Genomic DNA, 19,259 nt, shown 5'->3' with positions numbered 1-19,259 from the left:
TTTATTTAGTACATTCTACAAAATGATAGCTGGAATCTGATTGGTTGTTGGCAACATCTCCACCTTTTAAACCCGCCTGAAACTCGCAGCTTGATACATTTACCCCTTTGTCTTTTAACATTTTTATCAATGCTTCATAATTACAAATCATTGCAAATTTCCAGGTTTTGCTTTTTTTATATAGATCTGTCTTAGAAATAGATACAATGAAATGGTAATAAATTGAACAATGACAATTAACTTTTACACAGTACACTGATGTGCATACCACTGCACCTGCTGTTGATTTCCATATTAATTGCTATTTGACATTCTACAAATGTTAGTTCACCATGAATCGGTCACAGCTGTCGTGAAACAGACTACACCCACAAATGACGTCTGTCTCGTAGGTGAACAAAAAATGTTAAACATTTTTAGAAAGTCGCAAGTCAGATGCACCAACTTAATGCATTACATTATGACATTTTTAAAAGAAATTATGACTCTGTTGATAAATGTCCCTTGATGTGCAGTGCTGGTCTTATTACAGGTGCAAGATGAGTATTTTTTATTTTTTTTTGGGCCTAGGAATCCGGTTAATTGCTTGGGTATTAAGAAAATGAGCAAGGATCACTTAAGTAGCCAAGGAGCAAAACACAAAATCAATTATTGGGTTGTGTTCAGAGAACACATTATTACATTCAATCAAAGCTTAATAGTCCAATGGATAATGACAGCATGTATTGACATGTAAAGAAACGCCACATTTCAGCCTTTCTGATGTGAATTGCATTTTGTTTTTGCCACGTTTGGTCAACATAAGTGGAAGATGGAGACAATCGACCTAGACATGTAGATATTTGTTTCTCTTCCTGCAGTTCCACACCATGGTGTTGTCCAACTGGCCTCATCTCTTCGGTGGCTTCTCTCAGATGAATCCTTCTCTCCATGTTGCACTCTTGATTAGGCAGCTACAGCACTGCATGGCGTGCCACCAGTTATTGCAGTTCAGAGGTTCCACGTTGGCCTTGGCAATAATCACCTTGGAGTTAGAGAGGATGACCGCTGACTGGTTCCCTGTTATGACTGATCTGATGAAGAAAGCGAAAGTAGGCATAAAACAGTCAATATTTCCTTCAGAACAAATTGTTGTTATATGTTCACTCTTTTTTAGGGGTGGGGTTGAATGAGGTGCTGGCAATTTAGGGTTGGCTTCTAAATACTGCTAGCTCTAAAAGACAAAAGTATTGTGAGAAAATTAATTGTACAACTGGAGTGAGACACTTTGAACTAAATGTATCTGCAGCCTATAAGATGGACCCTATTTTTACAAGAGAAAAACATTTTTCCTTGCCTTCCCCATTTCTGTTTCTGTCTTTCCCACCAATCGCTCTGCCTTTTTTTCTGTGTGTATTTATTGTATTTCCCTCTTTCTCCTTCTATTTCTGTCATACAGAAATAGGAGGAATGAAGAGGGATACAAACTGCCACTGTGATCAGGTATTCAGGAGACATGGGTAAGGGTAATCAATCCTCTATATCTCTTGTGTACTAGTCCAGGAGGCAGAACTTTAAGTTGCCTAAATAAGTACTCGGGAAGCTCGCTAACTCATGTTCTGATTGCGGCAGCAGATTTGATGAGGAAGCAAATTTTGTATAGTTTCTATAGCAGTATTTTTACTTCTTTCTCCAACTACAGTCAGTTCTCCATTTGCCTTTTCTGCTGTATACGGACAAGGCAACCAATGAAAAGGCTAAGTGAAGGCAAACTAGACCAAGAAGAAAGCAGTATCGCTATTGTAACCTATACAGTGCCAGTTTGCTTCTTTTGGACCTTAAAATGCACACATTCTTTAAGGTTCAAATGCACTCTCAAAAATATGGTAATCTAGAAAACATATCGTGAGAGAGCCACAATATCAACCAGCTGGAATTTGTTTTAAAATAGACTCTTTAGTTTAAATCTTTATAAGCCACACATTTAGGATAATTGGTGTTTGCAAAAACAAGATCTTGTGTTCATAAATACTTGATACAAGGAGGATACTAATATGTATTTTACAGGTTGACAGTGCCAAGTTCATCTCTTGTAAAGAACTGGTTGACCGGCGCCTTGAAACTCCATCGAACCCTGTCTACATTTTAATGTCTGCCAGCAAAGACATCCAGGCCTATCACAAGGAACAAGTCTCTTACTGTGTTTCTTCAGTGAACTATCCTCCACCATTAACTTGTGTGCAAATGGAAACAAACCGTCCTACCTCAGGAGCTTTCATCTGTAATAGTGAGCGTGCTCATCAAAATGTAATTGAGACAGATGAGTTTTATGATGGGTTTAAATATCTGTATAATGAAGATAGCATTCAAGACATAGGAGATATAAACAATGTTCTCCTAGGCCACAAGTCACAAATAGTGGAAGAAAGCAGCAGTCCATGTCCTCCACCTTTACAGTCTCCACATGCACACTAGTAGTTGATCTGTAGAATCACTGCCAAAAGCCTCTCAAAATTGACAGTGGTGTCCAAAGCTATAGTGCTTTTATTTTATCCCCCCCCCCCCCCAGCCATGATATGCAAATAACTAGTATTACTGCATTTTAACTCTTCCGTTGCCAAAGATGGACTTTCTGCTCATATTTGAGGTGTTAAAATGTACACTAGTATATAAGAAGCCAAGGCATTAAGTAATCTAGGCGAACACAGCATTTTGGAGATTTAAAAACCATTGCAGGTTTTACACCATTAATTCACAAGGGCAGGGTCATTTTTTATGGCGTTTCTTATAATCCACATTTACAGATTTTACAAATATATGGTGTGTGAACAGCTCATGCAATTTTCTGTTTCTCCCAGTGTTCTACACGTGCTTTTCCACTGATGGTCCAAGTACACTAAGCTGGGAAGAGTTAAATCATTGCTGTTAAGGGTGATTTTTAAACATCATTATTTAAGTCAGCCCGTGTTTATAAATCGAAAATCAATGGGAAAGTGTGTGTGTATATATAAAACTGGGTAAAATGGGAAATCTTTAGGAGGTTCAAGTGGTTATCTTACACAGTTCCAGTACATGAACTAAGAACACTGTACAAGATTCAATTAAACATACCCATTGTTCATATTCTGTGTTTTTGTATGTGGAAGTAGAACAAGTGCCAGCCCTGCATATCATGCCAGCAATTGAGGAACATGTGCAAGACAAACCTTTTTGTGTATACCGAATTCTGAAAAATGTACTTTGGCTTTTGCTCAAGAAGGGAAGTTTTAACTTTCAAGCCTAGCAGTGATTTCCAAAGGCTTGTTTAGTGAACAGGCCTTGGGCTAAATGGATAACTCTGTTCAGTATGTTTCCCTGGCAAACCACATCTGCTCCCACCATAATGTTTTGAGGCAGAGCTGTTACATGCATACAAATGATTGCCACAAAACTCAAGTGAGAACGAATGTCAGGAGCTTAGACCTCGGTTGGATCTAAATTGCTGGCATTTCATAGTCCCTTGTTGACAATACTATAGTCGAAAATGGTCTCTTTTCAACCCCAGGCCCCATGTTTATTGCCATCTGCTCTGGTAATTTTATTTCTAGCAAAACTTGCCATGTAGCCTGGCTTGAATGCTGGAAGTTAACCCTCGGGTACTTAAAATTCTTTAGGATTGATAATATGTAGTAATAAAGCATTCTCTGCAAAATGTCTGATGTTTATGCAGCCTTACACCGGGGAAATCTACTCTCCAACTTCCAATAGTACACATTTTGGAATCCTCATTTTAGGGAAACTTGTCATTTAATCCATAAGCATTATAGTATTATTATGCAGATATAAACATTATTTCTTCTTACTGTACTTTAGAAAGATTGTGAGCAAGTGTGCCAAGGCTGAACATACTGTGTTAGTTTTTATTATAACATTTTGTTTTATTAATGTTGGTTTTTTTGTATTCTGGCTCTTTTACTTTGTTGTGAAACTTGTTTAAATATGAAAGGGAGATTCCCTGTCCAATGTTTAAAGTTTTTTGTTTTTTTCTTTCTTTATCTTGTCTTCAAGATTATATTACGTATAAAATGTCACCTAACAAGATTAAGGTGCAACCTGTCAAAAGCTGTGAATGCTGTTGACAAATGTACAGTAGACTTTTTTTTGGTGATGTACCTTTCTAAACTGTTTGGGGTAATAGAAATGAAACCCAAGTAAAGCAATTTTTCGACTGTGTCCTCCTTAAGCTGTAGATAACTATTTATTTTATTAACGTATGTTCTGGGGTTTTTTTCTGCACTTTTTATTTTTCGTATGTGTAATTATCTCAAACTGTGAGTTACCCAATGGCATCTATAAGGCAAATATTGATGTACTACTTTAATGTAATTAGCATTTAATTTAAAATGAATATCTTATTTCCTTCAAAAAAAATGTTGCCCAATGTAATAAATATCTGTTTTACTCAATTCCTGAATGCCTGCTTAGTGGAACAGTAATATCAAGAGACCTAATCATCAGTAAGTATGAGCCTGGGTGGGGATTAAAAGGCAGCCATTGTGTTTACCTTGCCAGTATTTACCCCATTAGACAAATGGTAAAGAAAAGAACATTATGTGTACACACATGGGTTTGGAAATGTTGAATTGCCATTCCTGTAGCTAATCGGAGCAGAATCATTGACAAACCTTATACATAACAAGTGATAAAAATGTACAGTCTTCACCCTGTGAATTAATTTTCTCCCCTGCTTATGCTTCATTCTGCCTAAATATGTGTATCTATTCTCGAGTGAAGCTCCATGCTGTTGAACGGAGCAGTTTTTCAGGACAACCCAAATGTTTTAGTAGTATTTACCCATGGACAATTTCCTCTTCATAATGTACACAGAAAGCAAGTTCAGCTTAAATATGAAAGTATTTTACAACTAGAGATGCTCACTGACCCCCGTGTTTTGGTTTTGGATCTGGATTAGCTACGGGTTTTGCCAAAACCACCCTTGCGTGTTTTCTGGTTTTGTTTTATTATTTTGTACCTACATTATTATTATTAACCTCACTAACACTAATTTCCAGTCATTTTCCATTCAATTCTAGGAGAGGTAGCATGTACAATTTATCAAACACAGCAGTTCATCCACAAGGAGTGGCACTTTTGTGGCTGAAGTGCAAGTCCAGCATGGCCCTCCCTAAACAAGCTAACAATGGGCTTGTTAGAGTAATGGCAGAAACACACATAAGTGCCAGGAAAGATTAATGGTGCAAGATGGAATTGTCCTTGGGCCCTCCCTCCCACCCATCCACCCACCCATCCATCCATATTTTGGATTTTACAAAGGACATGCACACTTTAACAAACCAAGCACTTCAGCGATAAGGGCTGCCACTTTTGTGGCTTAAGTGCTTGGTTTGTTTGGGCCCCCACTAAACCAGCTATCAATGCCCTAAAGGTAGGTTCGATCAACAGTGCTGTAAAATGAATTCTACACTGTCAAGATGATGTCGTCCTCATCTTCAGCATCATCCTCACCCTCATCAGTGTGTACATCATCATCACAGACTATTAATTCATCTCCCCTGGAACCCACCATTAGAGAAGTGTCAGTACTTGGATGTATTTACCGGTAAAGGCCTTCCTCATGGAAGATGTAGTTCATTTTGATGAACATCATCTTTTCCACATTTTTAGGAAGTAACCTCCTACGTCGATTACTGACAAGGTTCCCGGTTGTGCTGAATACTCTTTTTGAGTACACACTGGAGGGTGGGCAGCTTAGGTATTGCAAAGCAAGTTTGTACATGGGTTTCCAAATTGCTTGTTTTTCCTCCCAGTATGGAAAGGGACTCTGACATTTCGATTTAAATGAACTCTTGAAAATAATCCTCCACCATCCTTTGCTTGTTAAAAGTAGGATCGGATGGAGTTATGGCCAAGGTCACACTTTTTTTGCTAAAAATTTATCAGACCAGACGTCAAACTATTGTGGTCTGCCACCTGCGTTATCCCTGCTTCTCTTTGGAAAGTGCAATTTCTTACAAGCAGCAGCTGCATGAGAAACTGAAGGAGGAGACGTTGTCAAGCCAAGGACCAGTTCAGCGGTCAACTTGCTGACCAAGAGCTCCTTGCATCTGTTCAGATCTCGGTCATTTGAAAGCAAAGAATTGACGTAGGTCTTAAACCTAGGGTCAAGCACAGTTGCTAAAACATAGTGATCCGACTTCAAGATTTTAATAACTCTTGGATCATTGCGAAGCGAATTAAGTACTTGATCTACAAGGACAACATGCGAAATTGCTTTCATCTCCTCCTACAGTTTGTCAAGCTGCTTTTCCAAAAGTCAAATTAAGGGAATGACTTGGCTCAAGCTAGCAGAGTCTGCACTCACTTCACATGACACAACTTCAAATGGTTTCAGCACCTTGCACAGCACAGAAAGAATTCTCCACTGTGCAAGACTGAAATGCATTCCCCCTCCTTTCCCAATGTCATGGCTTGTGCAATACACTTGTATGGCTTTGCGCTGTTCCTCCATCCTCTGAAGCATATACAGGGTGGAATTCCACCTAGTTAACTCCTCTTGCTTAAGTTGGTGGCAGGGCAAATTAAATTGTTCTTGGAGCTGCTGCGATCTCCTACATGCTGTGGCAGAATGACGGAAATGTCCCAAAAAGTTACGGAACAATGAAAGCATCTCCTGCACTTCATGGTTATTTTTCAAGAAGCTCTGCACCACCAAGTTTATTGTGATGGAATTCACCCAGCTTTAATGCTTGCACAATATTGCTGGCGATATCAGAAATGACATATCCTGGGGAGAGTCCAAGTGGTATAAGCCATGTATCAATGACATCCCTTAGTTTTCGGAACAAATTATCAGCTGTATGCCTGTTAGTGAAGCCGGTGATACAAAGAGTAACCTGCCTGTGAGAAATGCTAAATAGTGGTGTACATGCTGCTGCTGTTCCGGCTTGTGAAGGCGAATGACCAACCCAGTGGGCTGTCAGTCATATAGTCTTTGGTTTGCCCACTTACACTTGTCCACATATCTGCGGTTAAGTGTACAGGGGGTAGAATGCCATTTTTCAGCCCAATTACTACATTTTTACAAACGTTATGGTACAGATGAGGAATAGCTTCTCTTGAAAAATGGTGTTGCAATGGAATTTTGTAATGGGAACACAAAACATCAATTAACTGTGAAAAACCAGCTGCATTTATAGTTAATATTGGACGTAGATCTAACACTAGCATAGTCGCCATGGCGTCTGTGATCCGATTTGCGACTGGGTGACTGTCATACTTGCTTCCTCTAGCAAAAGATTGTTTCACAGTTATTTGTTGTAAAGTACTAGTGCTCTTCTTCTTGTGCTGCTTCTGGGAGGAAGATTCACCTTTGGAGGCCAGCAGCAGCAGTGGGACTCAAGAATTCTTCAGCGGAATCAAGGATAGTGCAGGAGTCATCGAGCTTTACCAACTTGGATACAGGACTAACTACGATCGCTACTGAAGATATTGATGAGGACGGTGTTGTGGATGTAGATGGCAGGCATCGGGATGTAGGTGAGAGAAGGGTCCTAGCTGATGATGGACTGCTTGTTATTTTTTTTACCATAACTTTCAGCTTTTCCCAACACCTTGCCATGAACTTGCGTCAAATGGCGTAACATGGATGAGATTCCTAGATGGTTAGGGTCCCTCCCTCGACTGACTGTGGCTTTACATACACTACAAATGGCTAGACAACGGTTGTCAGGATTTGGGTAGAAATAATTCCACACATAAGTGGTGGCTTTTTTGGTCTTATGGCCAGGCATGACAATGGCCTTTTTCTTATCACGTGCCAGAACTGCTTCCACTGGTGCAAGACTTACACAAACAACCTCACCCACATCAACGCCTTCGTCGGCTACACAAATATCCCCCTCATCCTCTGCCAATTCCAAAGTGGCATCCTCAATTGGTGTATCACCGGCTACACTCTGGATGTTCAGGCACACATCAGCAGAGATGCTGAAAGGGCCCTTCTTTATGGGTACACTATCAGAATGGTCACGATTACACATACCACTCGTGGATGGACTCTCCTCAAGGATTGGTGTCATTTCTGAATCGGAGTATACATTTTCCTCTAATGCCTTACGTGTAAAAGTCGAGCTGGAAGAAAACAGTAACAGTATTTGTGCACCACTTTTGGACTCCGAATTACTTGGTCTTGCTTGGTCACGAGTGACCTTACAAGCCTCAGTAACAATTTAAGATCTCGCACTCAGAGAAAAGCGAAGGCCTCAATCATTCTTTGCCACTGCGTGTGTAGAATGGCATGTTGGCAATTTTTTTTCTGATCGGCAGTTAACTTTTCCTGCATTACAGCTCTTTTTCTCTTCAACACAGTAAAAGGTGTTTTTTTCCGTGACTTCAAAAGACTATGTACTTTTACATAGGCTTTACCAGATGACGTACAGGAATAACTATCATCAGGACTGGTGCCAGCAGCTGCTTGCTCTTCTGTGTACTGCTGTGAATCCATTTTGATAACACTGTATTACTTAGTAGAGCAAATTCAGAAAAAAAAGAGTGCAATGACAAGTATATTAGGATTTCAGCAGTGAGAAATTCAGCAATGGAGCTTTCTCTAATTCTGCTACCACCCTCCTTTCTCTTCTATCACTTTGCCTGCCCAACTGCTCTATACTCCTGCCCCATCTCTGTCCCTCTATAAAATGGAGCTAGATCGCGTTGGAGGGCAGTATTTATAGATTCCAAAACTCGTGAGATCTGACGACGTCACAATGACGTTTTGCTTCGTTTTTGGAATCCGAATAGGCGCGACAGTACCGAGCCAACTATGCCTAGGCGCGACAGTACCGAGCCAACTCTGCCTGGTACCCGAAAGTTCGGGTGGGTTCGGTTTTCAGGAAACTGAGCCCGCCCATCTCTATTTACAACCAGGAATGAAGGCTTGAACAACTGAAATTGTTTAAAATACACATGTAGTATATAACTCTACACTTAAACATGCTGCATTGGCCTTCAACTTTCAGTTTAATTTGGCTGAGTTGACAATCCTACAACATTATTCTAACAATATTTAAGTGAAGCTCATCACGTCAACTGGTTTAAAATAATTTGAATGGACATCACCTGGTAGGGTAATTTACATTATTGTTCATTCATTGTATTTGCAAAAGTGTGCCACACCTTTTATTTTTATAGCCAACATGATGCCAATTGTTTTCATTTTCTACAATAGAAGAAATATGGGACCCCTCTTCTCAGATTGTAAGAATTTTGACCTATATGCTATATTCACCAAGCACTGTCTGATTGAAGCATTCACTAACCATTACAAGTTTGGGAGAAGGGCTTTCATCCATTTATTGCCGAGTTCTCTAGAAGGAAAGAGCTTTTAGCTGAACCCCCCCCCCCCCCCCCCCATCCCCAGTAAGTGTCTAGTTCAGGTTTCCTGACCCACCATAAGAACATTATAGTGTGTATAATATGGGGGGGGGGGGGGGGTTATATACATAAACACCCCGATCAGCCACATTAACACCACCTGCCTGATATTGTGTAAGGCTAACTTGTGCCACAAAAACAGCTGACCCCTCGAGCCATGGACTCCACTAGACCTGGACATGGCTTACACTTTATTTCCAGCATATCCTCAATTGGACAGAGACCTGGGTTATTTGGAGGCCAAGTCAACACCTTGAATTCTTTCATGTTCCTCAAACCATTCCTGAACATTTTTTGCAGTGTGGCAGGGCGCATTATCCTGCTGAAAGAGGCCACTGCCATTAGGGAATACAGTTGCCATGAAGTGGTGCACTTGGTCTGCAACAATGTTTAGGTAGGTACGTGTCAAAGTAACATCTGCATGAAAGCCAGAAACCAAGGTTCCCCAACAGAACATTTCCCAGAGCATCACACTGCCTCTGCCAGGTTGCTTTCTTCCCAAAGAAGCATCCTGGTGCCATCTCACCACAAGGAAAACAACGAACCTGGCCGGCCACACAATGTAAAAGAAAACTTGATTATTCAGACCAGGCCACCTTCTTCCATTGCTCCATGGTCCAGTTCTGGCACCCATGTGCCAATTGTAGGCATTTTCAGCAGTGGACAAGGGTCAGCATGAGCCAACTATCACAGCCAGCATTAACTTTTTCATCAATTTGTGCTATAGTAGCTCTTATGTGGGATTGGACCAGATGTGCTAGCCTTTGCTCCCCAAGTAGATCAGTGAGCCTTGGACACAAATGAGCATGTCACTGGTTGTCCTTCAGTGGACCCTTTATGGCACGTACTATCCACTGCATAACAGGAACACACCACAAGACCTGCCATTTTGGAGAGTCTAGACATCACTATTTGGCCCTTGTCAAAGTCGCTCAGATCCTTATGCTTGCCCATTTTTCCTGCTTTCAACACAAACTTCAAGAACGGACTATTCACTTGCTGCCTAATATATCCCACCCCTCGATTTGGCATTGTAATGAGATAATCAATGTTATATACTTCATTTGTCAGTGGGTTTAATGTTGTGGCTGATCGGTGTATGTGTTTATATATTACAACCCAGTCACTATCAGATTCATTCTAGCCTCTGAAATAGTTATTGACCGCTTACTGCTTATGGAGCAGTTATACTAAATAGGTGCCTAGTGACAAGCTCCACTGGCTAATATAACCATCAGTACTCTATTACAATGATTCCCCTCTGCCTTCCTCCATGTACATCCCCCACAAACAATTTACCTTTGCCCGGTTTTGTTTTATCACAGTCTATGCAACACAGACTTCTTAACATAATTGTCAATCTTTATATGTAACTGGAAACTTCCATAATGAAATGATCTGCAGAATAAAACACCAGTTCTCCCCTAGTTGTAATAGGCTTCCTAACCTACAGCAGAATGGATGTTGCCAGTGTACACTATGGCAGTAAAGGGCAAGAGGTGGCCTCTCAAACCAGAACAATAGTCTCTAGCTAGTTATCTTAGTGCTTCTGTTCATCTAGGATTGGATGATAAATTCTCACTAGTTATCAACAGGCCCAGATACAGACCGACATACTGTCAATAAATATATCCTGGATCCTCAGTCTAGTACAGACATCCCTGTTATGTGAAAAAAAATCACAAATCAACAAAGTGTTTTTTTGGCGTATGATTATAAGGTGGACCAGAGAACTATTGCCCGGGGTCTGCGTCCCCGTAAAACAAATATATACCAAAAACAAAGCAATGCAATAGACTCAGGTCCTCAAAAAAACTAGTACTGCAGTGTGGATATTAGAACATTTATTAAAAACAATATAAAATACACTCATTATGCATATATAGACAGACCACCATCTGGATGAGGAAAAACAATAGATATTATATATCTATCTATATCTATCTAATATATATATATATATATATATATATATATATATATATATATATATATATATATATATATAGGTGCACCTATCAAAAAGATATTAATTCCGGTTAAAGTGATCCCTCTCAGGGTGGTATGGACAATGTCTATTAATGGAATTGACTCCTTGGGACAGTGCTCACGTTGATAAACTTTATATCAATTATCATGAGATAGATAGTAATCAAGACTAATACGGTCCAGATGTAACTAGATGGACTTCAGACTGTCTACGAATAATAGTATAGCATACTTTGAATCCTCAGATTCCAAGGCTGAACCTCCCATGTATTATAGATATAGTTCAACATGCAAATATAGATGATGTTAAGCAGCAATAGAGAATGTAACAGATAATTCAGTGCGGAAATAAAGGCAGTCCACGGGTATTTTGTATTTTACCCGTCAGCATGAACAAGATGGAAACATGCTGCTATAGTTACCCGGAATAAGTATTCCAATCTGTACTTGCTCCTCCCTATACATATGCTGAATAATGCTGTTCCGGCAGAAACACCTCCCCAGTAGAAATGCCCTTTGCACGTTCCTCTGTAAATCGAATACAAAGATATTTCTCGGAGGCTCCTGTCAACCGTGTTATGTGAGCACATTAGCACTTAGTTGTGCATAGCCGTCTGAGGGCGGTCACATGACTTGAGTGTACTGGCAGCACTCAGCTGAGAGGAGTTCATAAAAGATCTTGTATTGTAATCAGGTAAGTAAAGAATCGGGGTGTGACACAAATAGGTATAAGAATCCATTCTAACGCAGCTGTCTATATCTGGAGTAGAAGAACCCTTAACCAGGTCTTTGCCATAAGTTACAGTTTGAGTTTCATTAACACTTTAGGTCCCCTGATACTTCCCCACAAGAGAGGAGGAGGTCCCCATATAAAACAAAGGGCCAGTTGAGAAGCTCCTATATAATGATGCCCATCATTGCTCTATGGAGCTCTTTCTCCAGATGAGAACCTTGTTTTAGGCACAAATGGCATCTGCAATAGATTCAATAACAAAGATGCCTATATTTTAATGATACTAGAGTAACACTAACAAAATATAAATGTAACTACTTGTATATGATACAAACAATTATATCTACCAATCCTAGTGCCCATGCATGAGAATCAGCCACCCCATAGTAGGCATGCTGCCAATGATTTAACATAGTAACTTGCAGGGAAGACCTATTTGAGTCTTATGTATAAGTGCTTAAAAAAGTAAAAAGAGAATACAGTTTCTGCTTCTGCAATTAATGAAAACCTCAAGTAAAACTACAGCTCTTTTTTTTATCCAATACATATGAGAACTAATACCATTTCAGGATAATTTTTGTGAATTACTCTGAAAATATAGATGTAATCATGGGGAAAAATAGATTTGTTACCAAAAGAAATGCCTGGATGTGCAGATATTCCTAATTAACTAAATTAAATTAGATACTAGCAACTACAGGAATCGTAATGGAAATAAACACAAAACACAATGCAAAATAAAAGTGAAATTTAATAAAAAGAAACAAAATACAAAGTGAACAAAGGTGGAACAAAAAATTTGATACAAAATCACAATGGCATAATGAAGGGAAAGCAAATCTATTTATTTTCTAACAAGGGACGTAGTTTGACAACAGTAAAGAGACAAAGTCATAGCATTATAATGCATAGTAATACAGCTTAGTAAGAAACAACATTTTCTGTTGTCAATTTATCCAGAAAAGTAACAACTTGCACCACTAAATTAGTGAACGTATTAATCAGTTCTTATCGAAGTTACCATTTGCAGCACAAATATGAAGGAAACATTACCGCATAGTCTCCCTGCAAGCGGTATCACATTGGAAAGCACAGAAAATAGGAAACCTTAAATGATTACACATTTTGTTTCAGGAATGATTTGGATTGTTTTGTTTTTTTTTTTGATTAAAAACTACTGAACTTTGTCTTTTGGTAATGCAATAACTAACATTTTACTGTGTACTTTGTTTTATTATGATACACTTCCACGTATTATTGTAGTTATTTTACACTACTGGCTAGGCTCATCTGTATGTCTATTATTCAGAAGAATCTCAGATCGGGGACACATTTGAGTAGATCACGGGAAATATAGGTAATAAATGAAAGATTTAGAAGAGCCCTTCATTATGAAAATAGCATTACAAAATGTCAATGAAGCTATGATACATGTCAGCTCAACTACAACTCATCCCAGGAATGAAACAGCTTCTCACACGTTGGACATTCTGGACTTCATTTAATAAAGTTGGATTTTTTTCCTTCAATTTACATATTAGCAGATTTTCATATAGGCCAGCAATAAATAATAAAAAAAAAGTGGTGTTGGGATGGATCTTCAACAGTAATTACAATATTTTTGTTTTTGCTTTATAAATATATTGACTTTGAATACTGTATATTATTATAACAAGGAACAAATTTAATTTACATGGGGTGTGTTCCACTTTTGATATGGACAGGGACTATTTGAAAGTGTTGAGCAGGACTTCATTAAAAAAAAAAAAAAAGTTTCCAAACTCCATATATTCCTTTAAAGGTATTCCTAAATTCACTCAAATAAAAAGCTCTAAAGTTTTTTTCCAGGCCTGCTCAGTTCTTCCTAAGAGACATATGAACCCTAAGAAGAAAAAAACCCAGCAAGCATGTGTTTGGATTGGAAGTTCCTACACTCCTTTATAGTTTACTCAGTATAGAAACCTGCCCATATATGAATTTGTTCCCATGAAGTGGCACTTAGATGTGTGCAATGCACCTCTTTATATTAAGAAAGGCCATACATGAAACCTATTTCCTCAAAGTTTCAAGCTTGCAGTACAACATTCCTGTTAAAAATTCCCCCAAAAACAACAAAATCATTTTGTGCCACGTTACATAACATGTGTCACTTACCAGCATGCCCCTGATCCACCAGTCTGGTGGTTTCTACTATACCACCACCTGTCCACGGAGGCAATGCTCTCTCCTGTTCCGGAGAACAGCTATTGGCATGAAATTTTAGCCATACAAGATAGGATTATCTGCTCAGATTGTTAGAGGCATTGCAGGACCCATGTTATAGATGACACTTTCCTATCTGACCTTAACTAATTCCACCGAAAACTATAGTTTTAATGTGTGGGATTAGCATTTATTGTAAGCATTCTCCAACCTTATATTTAAAAAAAGAAAAACGTTTATTTAGTGAAAATTACCATTTTATGGTTAAAAAGGTATTTCCAAAAATGTGTGTGCATACATTTTAAAAGAATAAATAATAAAATATTAAACCCCTTATGATGGCTAAGTATGATACACATGCCTGATGATCATTTTCTGACCGATATATTTTGCAGTGACATTGACCACACCGGTTTGTACAGTACTGGGCTCAGCTCAATATTACGCCATGTGAGCCCAGGGGGTAAATGTATCAAGTTGAGTTTTCCGGCAGGTTTGAAAAACCAGATTCTAGCTATCATTTGTTTAGTACATTCTACAAAATGATATCTAGAATTTGATTGGCTGCTTTAGGCAACATCTCCACTTTTCAAACCCGCCGGAAAACTCTCAGCTTGATACATTTAACCCCAGATCTGTGAGCCTCCATCAAGGATCACTATACCACTTAGTAACCATTCAGGGCACCAGTGCAGGACCATTACTGTGAACAGCTGTTATGTCATCTTCCTCAGGCAATTATAATGGTTCTAATGCACTTACTATGCATGTGTGTGTATTTTTGGTATTATAGCCTTCTAATATGTTCTTTAGATCACCTAACTGGTAAATTAATAGGATTTTCTAGAATGAGTTAGTAGTTAATACATGTGTTCTAACAGAGACTTTATGGCAAGGAAGTTTTTTCAAATCTATTTAATTATTCCATAGCCACTGCATATGGGATTTCAAAGCAGGAAACAGCAGATGTATGAGAAATTTGGTAAGAAACTTATAGGAAAAAAGGTGCAGGTTCATCGGGATGCCTGAGGACTAGATATGTCATGCAACTGACAATAGTGTGGCCTATGGCCTGCCTGAGAATTTAATACATTACAGGTATAACATGATGTAGCCCAGCAATGAATGTCTATAAACATGCCATCTCATATTCCTATATGAAGTGGCCAGCTATTCCCAAATCTTATCCATCAACAAATGTTAACTTATTTCCCATATACATACTCCCTCCACCTTATTTTAGGTGAAAAGATCCCCTTGAAATGCTCTTTTGAGAGGGTAACTAAACAAACTAAGAAAAAACAAACTCAATTGTTTTCCTAGTACGCATTTACATAAAAACACCATAAAATAGTAGCAGTAAAAATACAAACCTTGTCATCAAGAGAACTATATGCAAATATGTTTACAAACAACCTAACATTACATTGTAGTCTAAAATGGGCTCAAAAAGTGAGAGTAATTATACAAAATAGCTTGACTGCAATTTGTTCAGCAAAATGACATCTAATTGGTCATATGACATGAAAAAACTAACTTGGTGTGTACTGTTAAGTGTCTTGCCCCAGGGCAAAAGAGGTAAAGACTGTTTATAATCTACATATTTCCAACAAATATGATTTTCGACCAAAAATAAAAGTATATTTTGTACTACATGATTATTTTTATTCATAAAAAGGAGCTTAAATATTAAGTGAAGTATTACAGATCAAGAACAAAAACAAAAATATATATCTTGACAGTTCTCTACACATTAGACATTAAGTAAAAACATAATGGCATTTGGTTTTTTTTTTAAAAAAAAAAGAGAAATCAACAGGATGGGTTTTTATTAGATTGTCATGGCTACTTTAATCCTTTAAAACAACATCTGAAGAAGGAAAAAGATGGTTAGAGTAAGCGAACTCCAATTTGCACCACCACCTAAGAGGTCAATCATTTACGTTCTCCATTATAAAATGGCTGCCAAAGTAGTGCATGAGAGGACCACTGTGATTTGTTCTCTCAGCGTCACACAGCCCTGGTTTTCGGTCTGACCTTTTAGATGAATTAGGGAGTCCTAGTAAAAATGGCTGCAGAGAGCATCTCGCAAAGATCTGGTGAATTTCACCTCGGGTAGGCTGATTTTTAGCGTTTAAGCAGACCTGGCCTAAAAGGCATCTGCCACATTTATCACACAGAAAAAAAAAGAAAGACTACCATATGTTTTGATAATTGCATAAGATGTGCATTAATCCATTTGTTCATCTTATCTCACATCACTGGCCCTTTTTCTGGCAAACAATTATATTTTGAACAACAATTATGGAAAACAGTATTCACTATTTTAATATTTGCATATCTTTCTGTGTGATATTTTACCATCAATGGTCTGTTCCAATGTTTTCTTATTTTACAATTGCAGTTAACTTTATTACCTTGAATGAATTCAATAATTAAGATTAAATGTGTTTTTTTCTGCTAAATTAACTAATAAAAAACTACAATTGGAAATATGAAGACTTGAAACAGACCATTATGTACTATGCATCATTCAATAATGTTGAACCGTATGTAGTTGTACTTGAGTTATCTTTACTCCAAACTTAGTCTTCAAAATAGTCATAAAATAGCAAATTCATTGTCACTATTTCTCCCATCAGTCAGTAACTAATATAGCAACATAACATGGCTGCCTCTGATATGTTATAATAACATAGTAAATGCATTATTTATAAGAATTTTAAATATACATTTGGTATTGCATAGAAAGTTAGAACACATCAAGCTTCTAGAATCAATGAGACTCACATTATACCTGCACATATTAAAATAACTGGTTACGTTGTAAACTTTGTAGTATCCAGGTTTTCTGTATGCTTTGGTCCACTCACATAATTTTAGGAGAGAAGGATGGTATGGTGAGAATTCATGCAATTAAATGACATGAACCTGTAAGTCCCCTCTTGACATGTAAGTCTGTGCATCTTAACTGAAAAAAGAACATACAAATAAAATAAAAATGGATTATATAATATATATAAAAAAAAAAAAAAAAAAAAAAGGCAACTTAACAAAAACAAAAAAGATTACTGCTAATTGGACAACCCTAGTACAATCTGGTAGTCAATATGTGATGGTTTATACTAGGTTACTCACCACACATTAAATCTTATTTATGAACAGTGCATAGCACCAATTTTGGAGAAGTGCCTGCATTTTCAGGACAAGATAAAGGCTTCTGATGGGAGACGTTGCATTAATTGGCCCATTCCTTGTCAAATGCGGCCAAGGCGCATAATTGTGCTTACTATTACGGCAACATGCAAAAATTAAGGTTTTTGTGGGTTTTAAATCAGGAAAGAGGAAAAGGTGCATTTTTGGGTCGTTTGCTATTTTGTAGGTCACGCACAGCTGGAAAAACGCCCATCTGACACCACCTTTAAAGTCAAGCAATGCATACTATCTACATTAATTACCACTTGTACAAAACAAAACGGATAACAAATATAATTGCTATTGCAGAGATGTCAAAAGTAAATTTGATAACTTAAGTAAAACAATGTCATATAAAAAAAAAAAAAAAACAAAAAAAAAAAAAAACAGAAATAAATATATGATGCATAGAAATTTAAAATTCCACAAAGAAAAGATACAATTAAAGTGATTTTTCCACTTCACATAATATTTTCTCCCTATAGAAGTCATCACACCTCTAGAAATGCCAACCATTTGTTCTGTTTGGTTTAGTCCTGGCACTCTAATATAGCCAGGACCTTTAATGCTTACCTATGGTCTGTTTGGATCCAGCCTGCAAACAGCTTTCATTTTCTACAATGTTTTATTATATGGAAGCGAGTGGATTTGGTTTACAAAAAAAAAAAAATGAAATGTAAAAGTGGAAAACCCTTCAAGGAAAAAATTTATTTTCTTTGAGGGAAATTCTATAAGATTGGTGGCAGCAGAAAGTTGAAGTCATTTAACCTCATTCTATTAAATAATACAATGACTTTTACCTCCTTTTTTATCTATAAACTAGAAGTAGAAATGGAGGTATTTTATTTTTACAGAACATGGAGTTAATTATCCATTTTAAAAATAAATTGCCGCCACTTTCTTTTCTTGACTTTTTAAAAAAATGTCCCCTCAGTCAGGGCCAGTTAAGAAACGGCACACCTGTCCCAGTAATGCTGCAAAGCGTTGTGCTTAATGTAGACCATAAGTGTACATTCATCAGTACAATTGTTTATACCATACATTTCATATAGGAATACTGCATGCATATAGAATGACCATGGAATTTACCACATGCACCTTGCATAGCCATCTACAAAGTAGCCTAGTTGTAGAACAGGAAAACAGTTTGTCTGTGGGTTGATGACTAGCATATAAGTGCAGTCACATGTTACAGCCAATATCGCTCTACTGGTTTAGTCACATGTACAAATTATTTAAGAGGTTTCTTCTCTTAAAAAGCATGTTGCTTAGAGGAAACACTTAGGACAAAACAGTGAGATATAACAGCACAGTACACAGCACATGCCATCTGTATACCAGCAAACGTCTCATAAACACAACATAAGAAAATGCTGTTATGTACTGTGTGACTATACATACACGTGTTTGGTGTGAATGTACATGGAGAGCAACAAAATTGAAGAAATTAAATTTAAGTTATAAACAAAGAAAACTTTCACTCATGCTATCATCTTTATGAAAGTAAGCATTACACATATATTAGAGGGTTGTTGTATGCACAAGGCCTGCTCAACCATTAGGCTGATCAGGCTGCAGACTGGGAAACTGGATCCTGTGAGCGCCGGGACAATTCAAAAGCATTTTTTTAAAAAAATAAATTTAAATGCGTCTTTTTTTTTCAACCTAAAATGTCCGGCGCTCGCCTCCTCATTGGACGGGGCCTCCCCTGGTCTCAAGGGGGCGGCTC

General features: G+C 37.8%; 1 protein-coding gene across 2 annotated transcripts in view; it reads right to left on the bottom strand.

Annotated features, from left to right (window-relative positions):
- Positions 1-16: 16 nt before the first annotated feature.
- SEPTIN8 (septin 8) overlaps positions 17-19,259 on the bottom strand; it is a 67,459-nt gene continuing 48,216 nt past the window's right edge. Inside the window, exon 10 of one of the 2 annotated variants that reach the window (XM_075209726.1) lies at positions 17-1,073. In XM_075209726.1, coding sequence (XP_075065827.1) covers positions 911-1,073 — 163 coding nt within the window. In that variant the 3' untranslated portion in view covers positions 17-910. Of the gene's footprint in view, positions 1,074-12,866; positions 17,307-19,259 lie in introns of those variants that run through there. The other variant, XM_075209725.1, reaches the window with a different exon arrangement.

This window comes from Mixophyes fleayi, chromosome 4 (genome assembly GCF_038048845.1).
Source record: "Mixophyes fleayi isolate aMixFle1 chromosome 4, aMixFle1.hap1, whole genome shotgun sequence".
In the NCBI taxonomy this organism is placed as follows: Eukaryota; Metazoa; Chordata; class Amphibia; order Anura; family Limnodynastidae; genus Mixophyes; species Mixophyes fleayi.
This window is presented reverse-complemented; position numbering and strand designations above follow the sequence as displayed.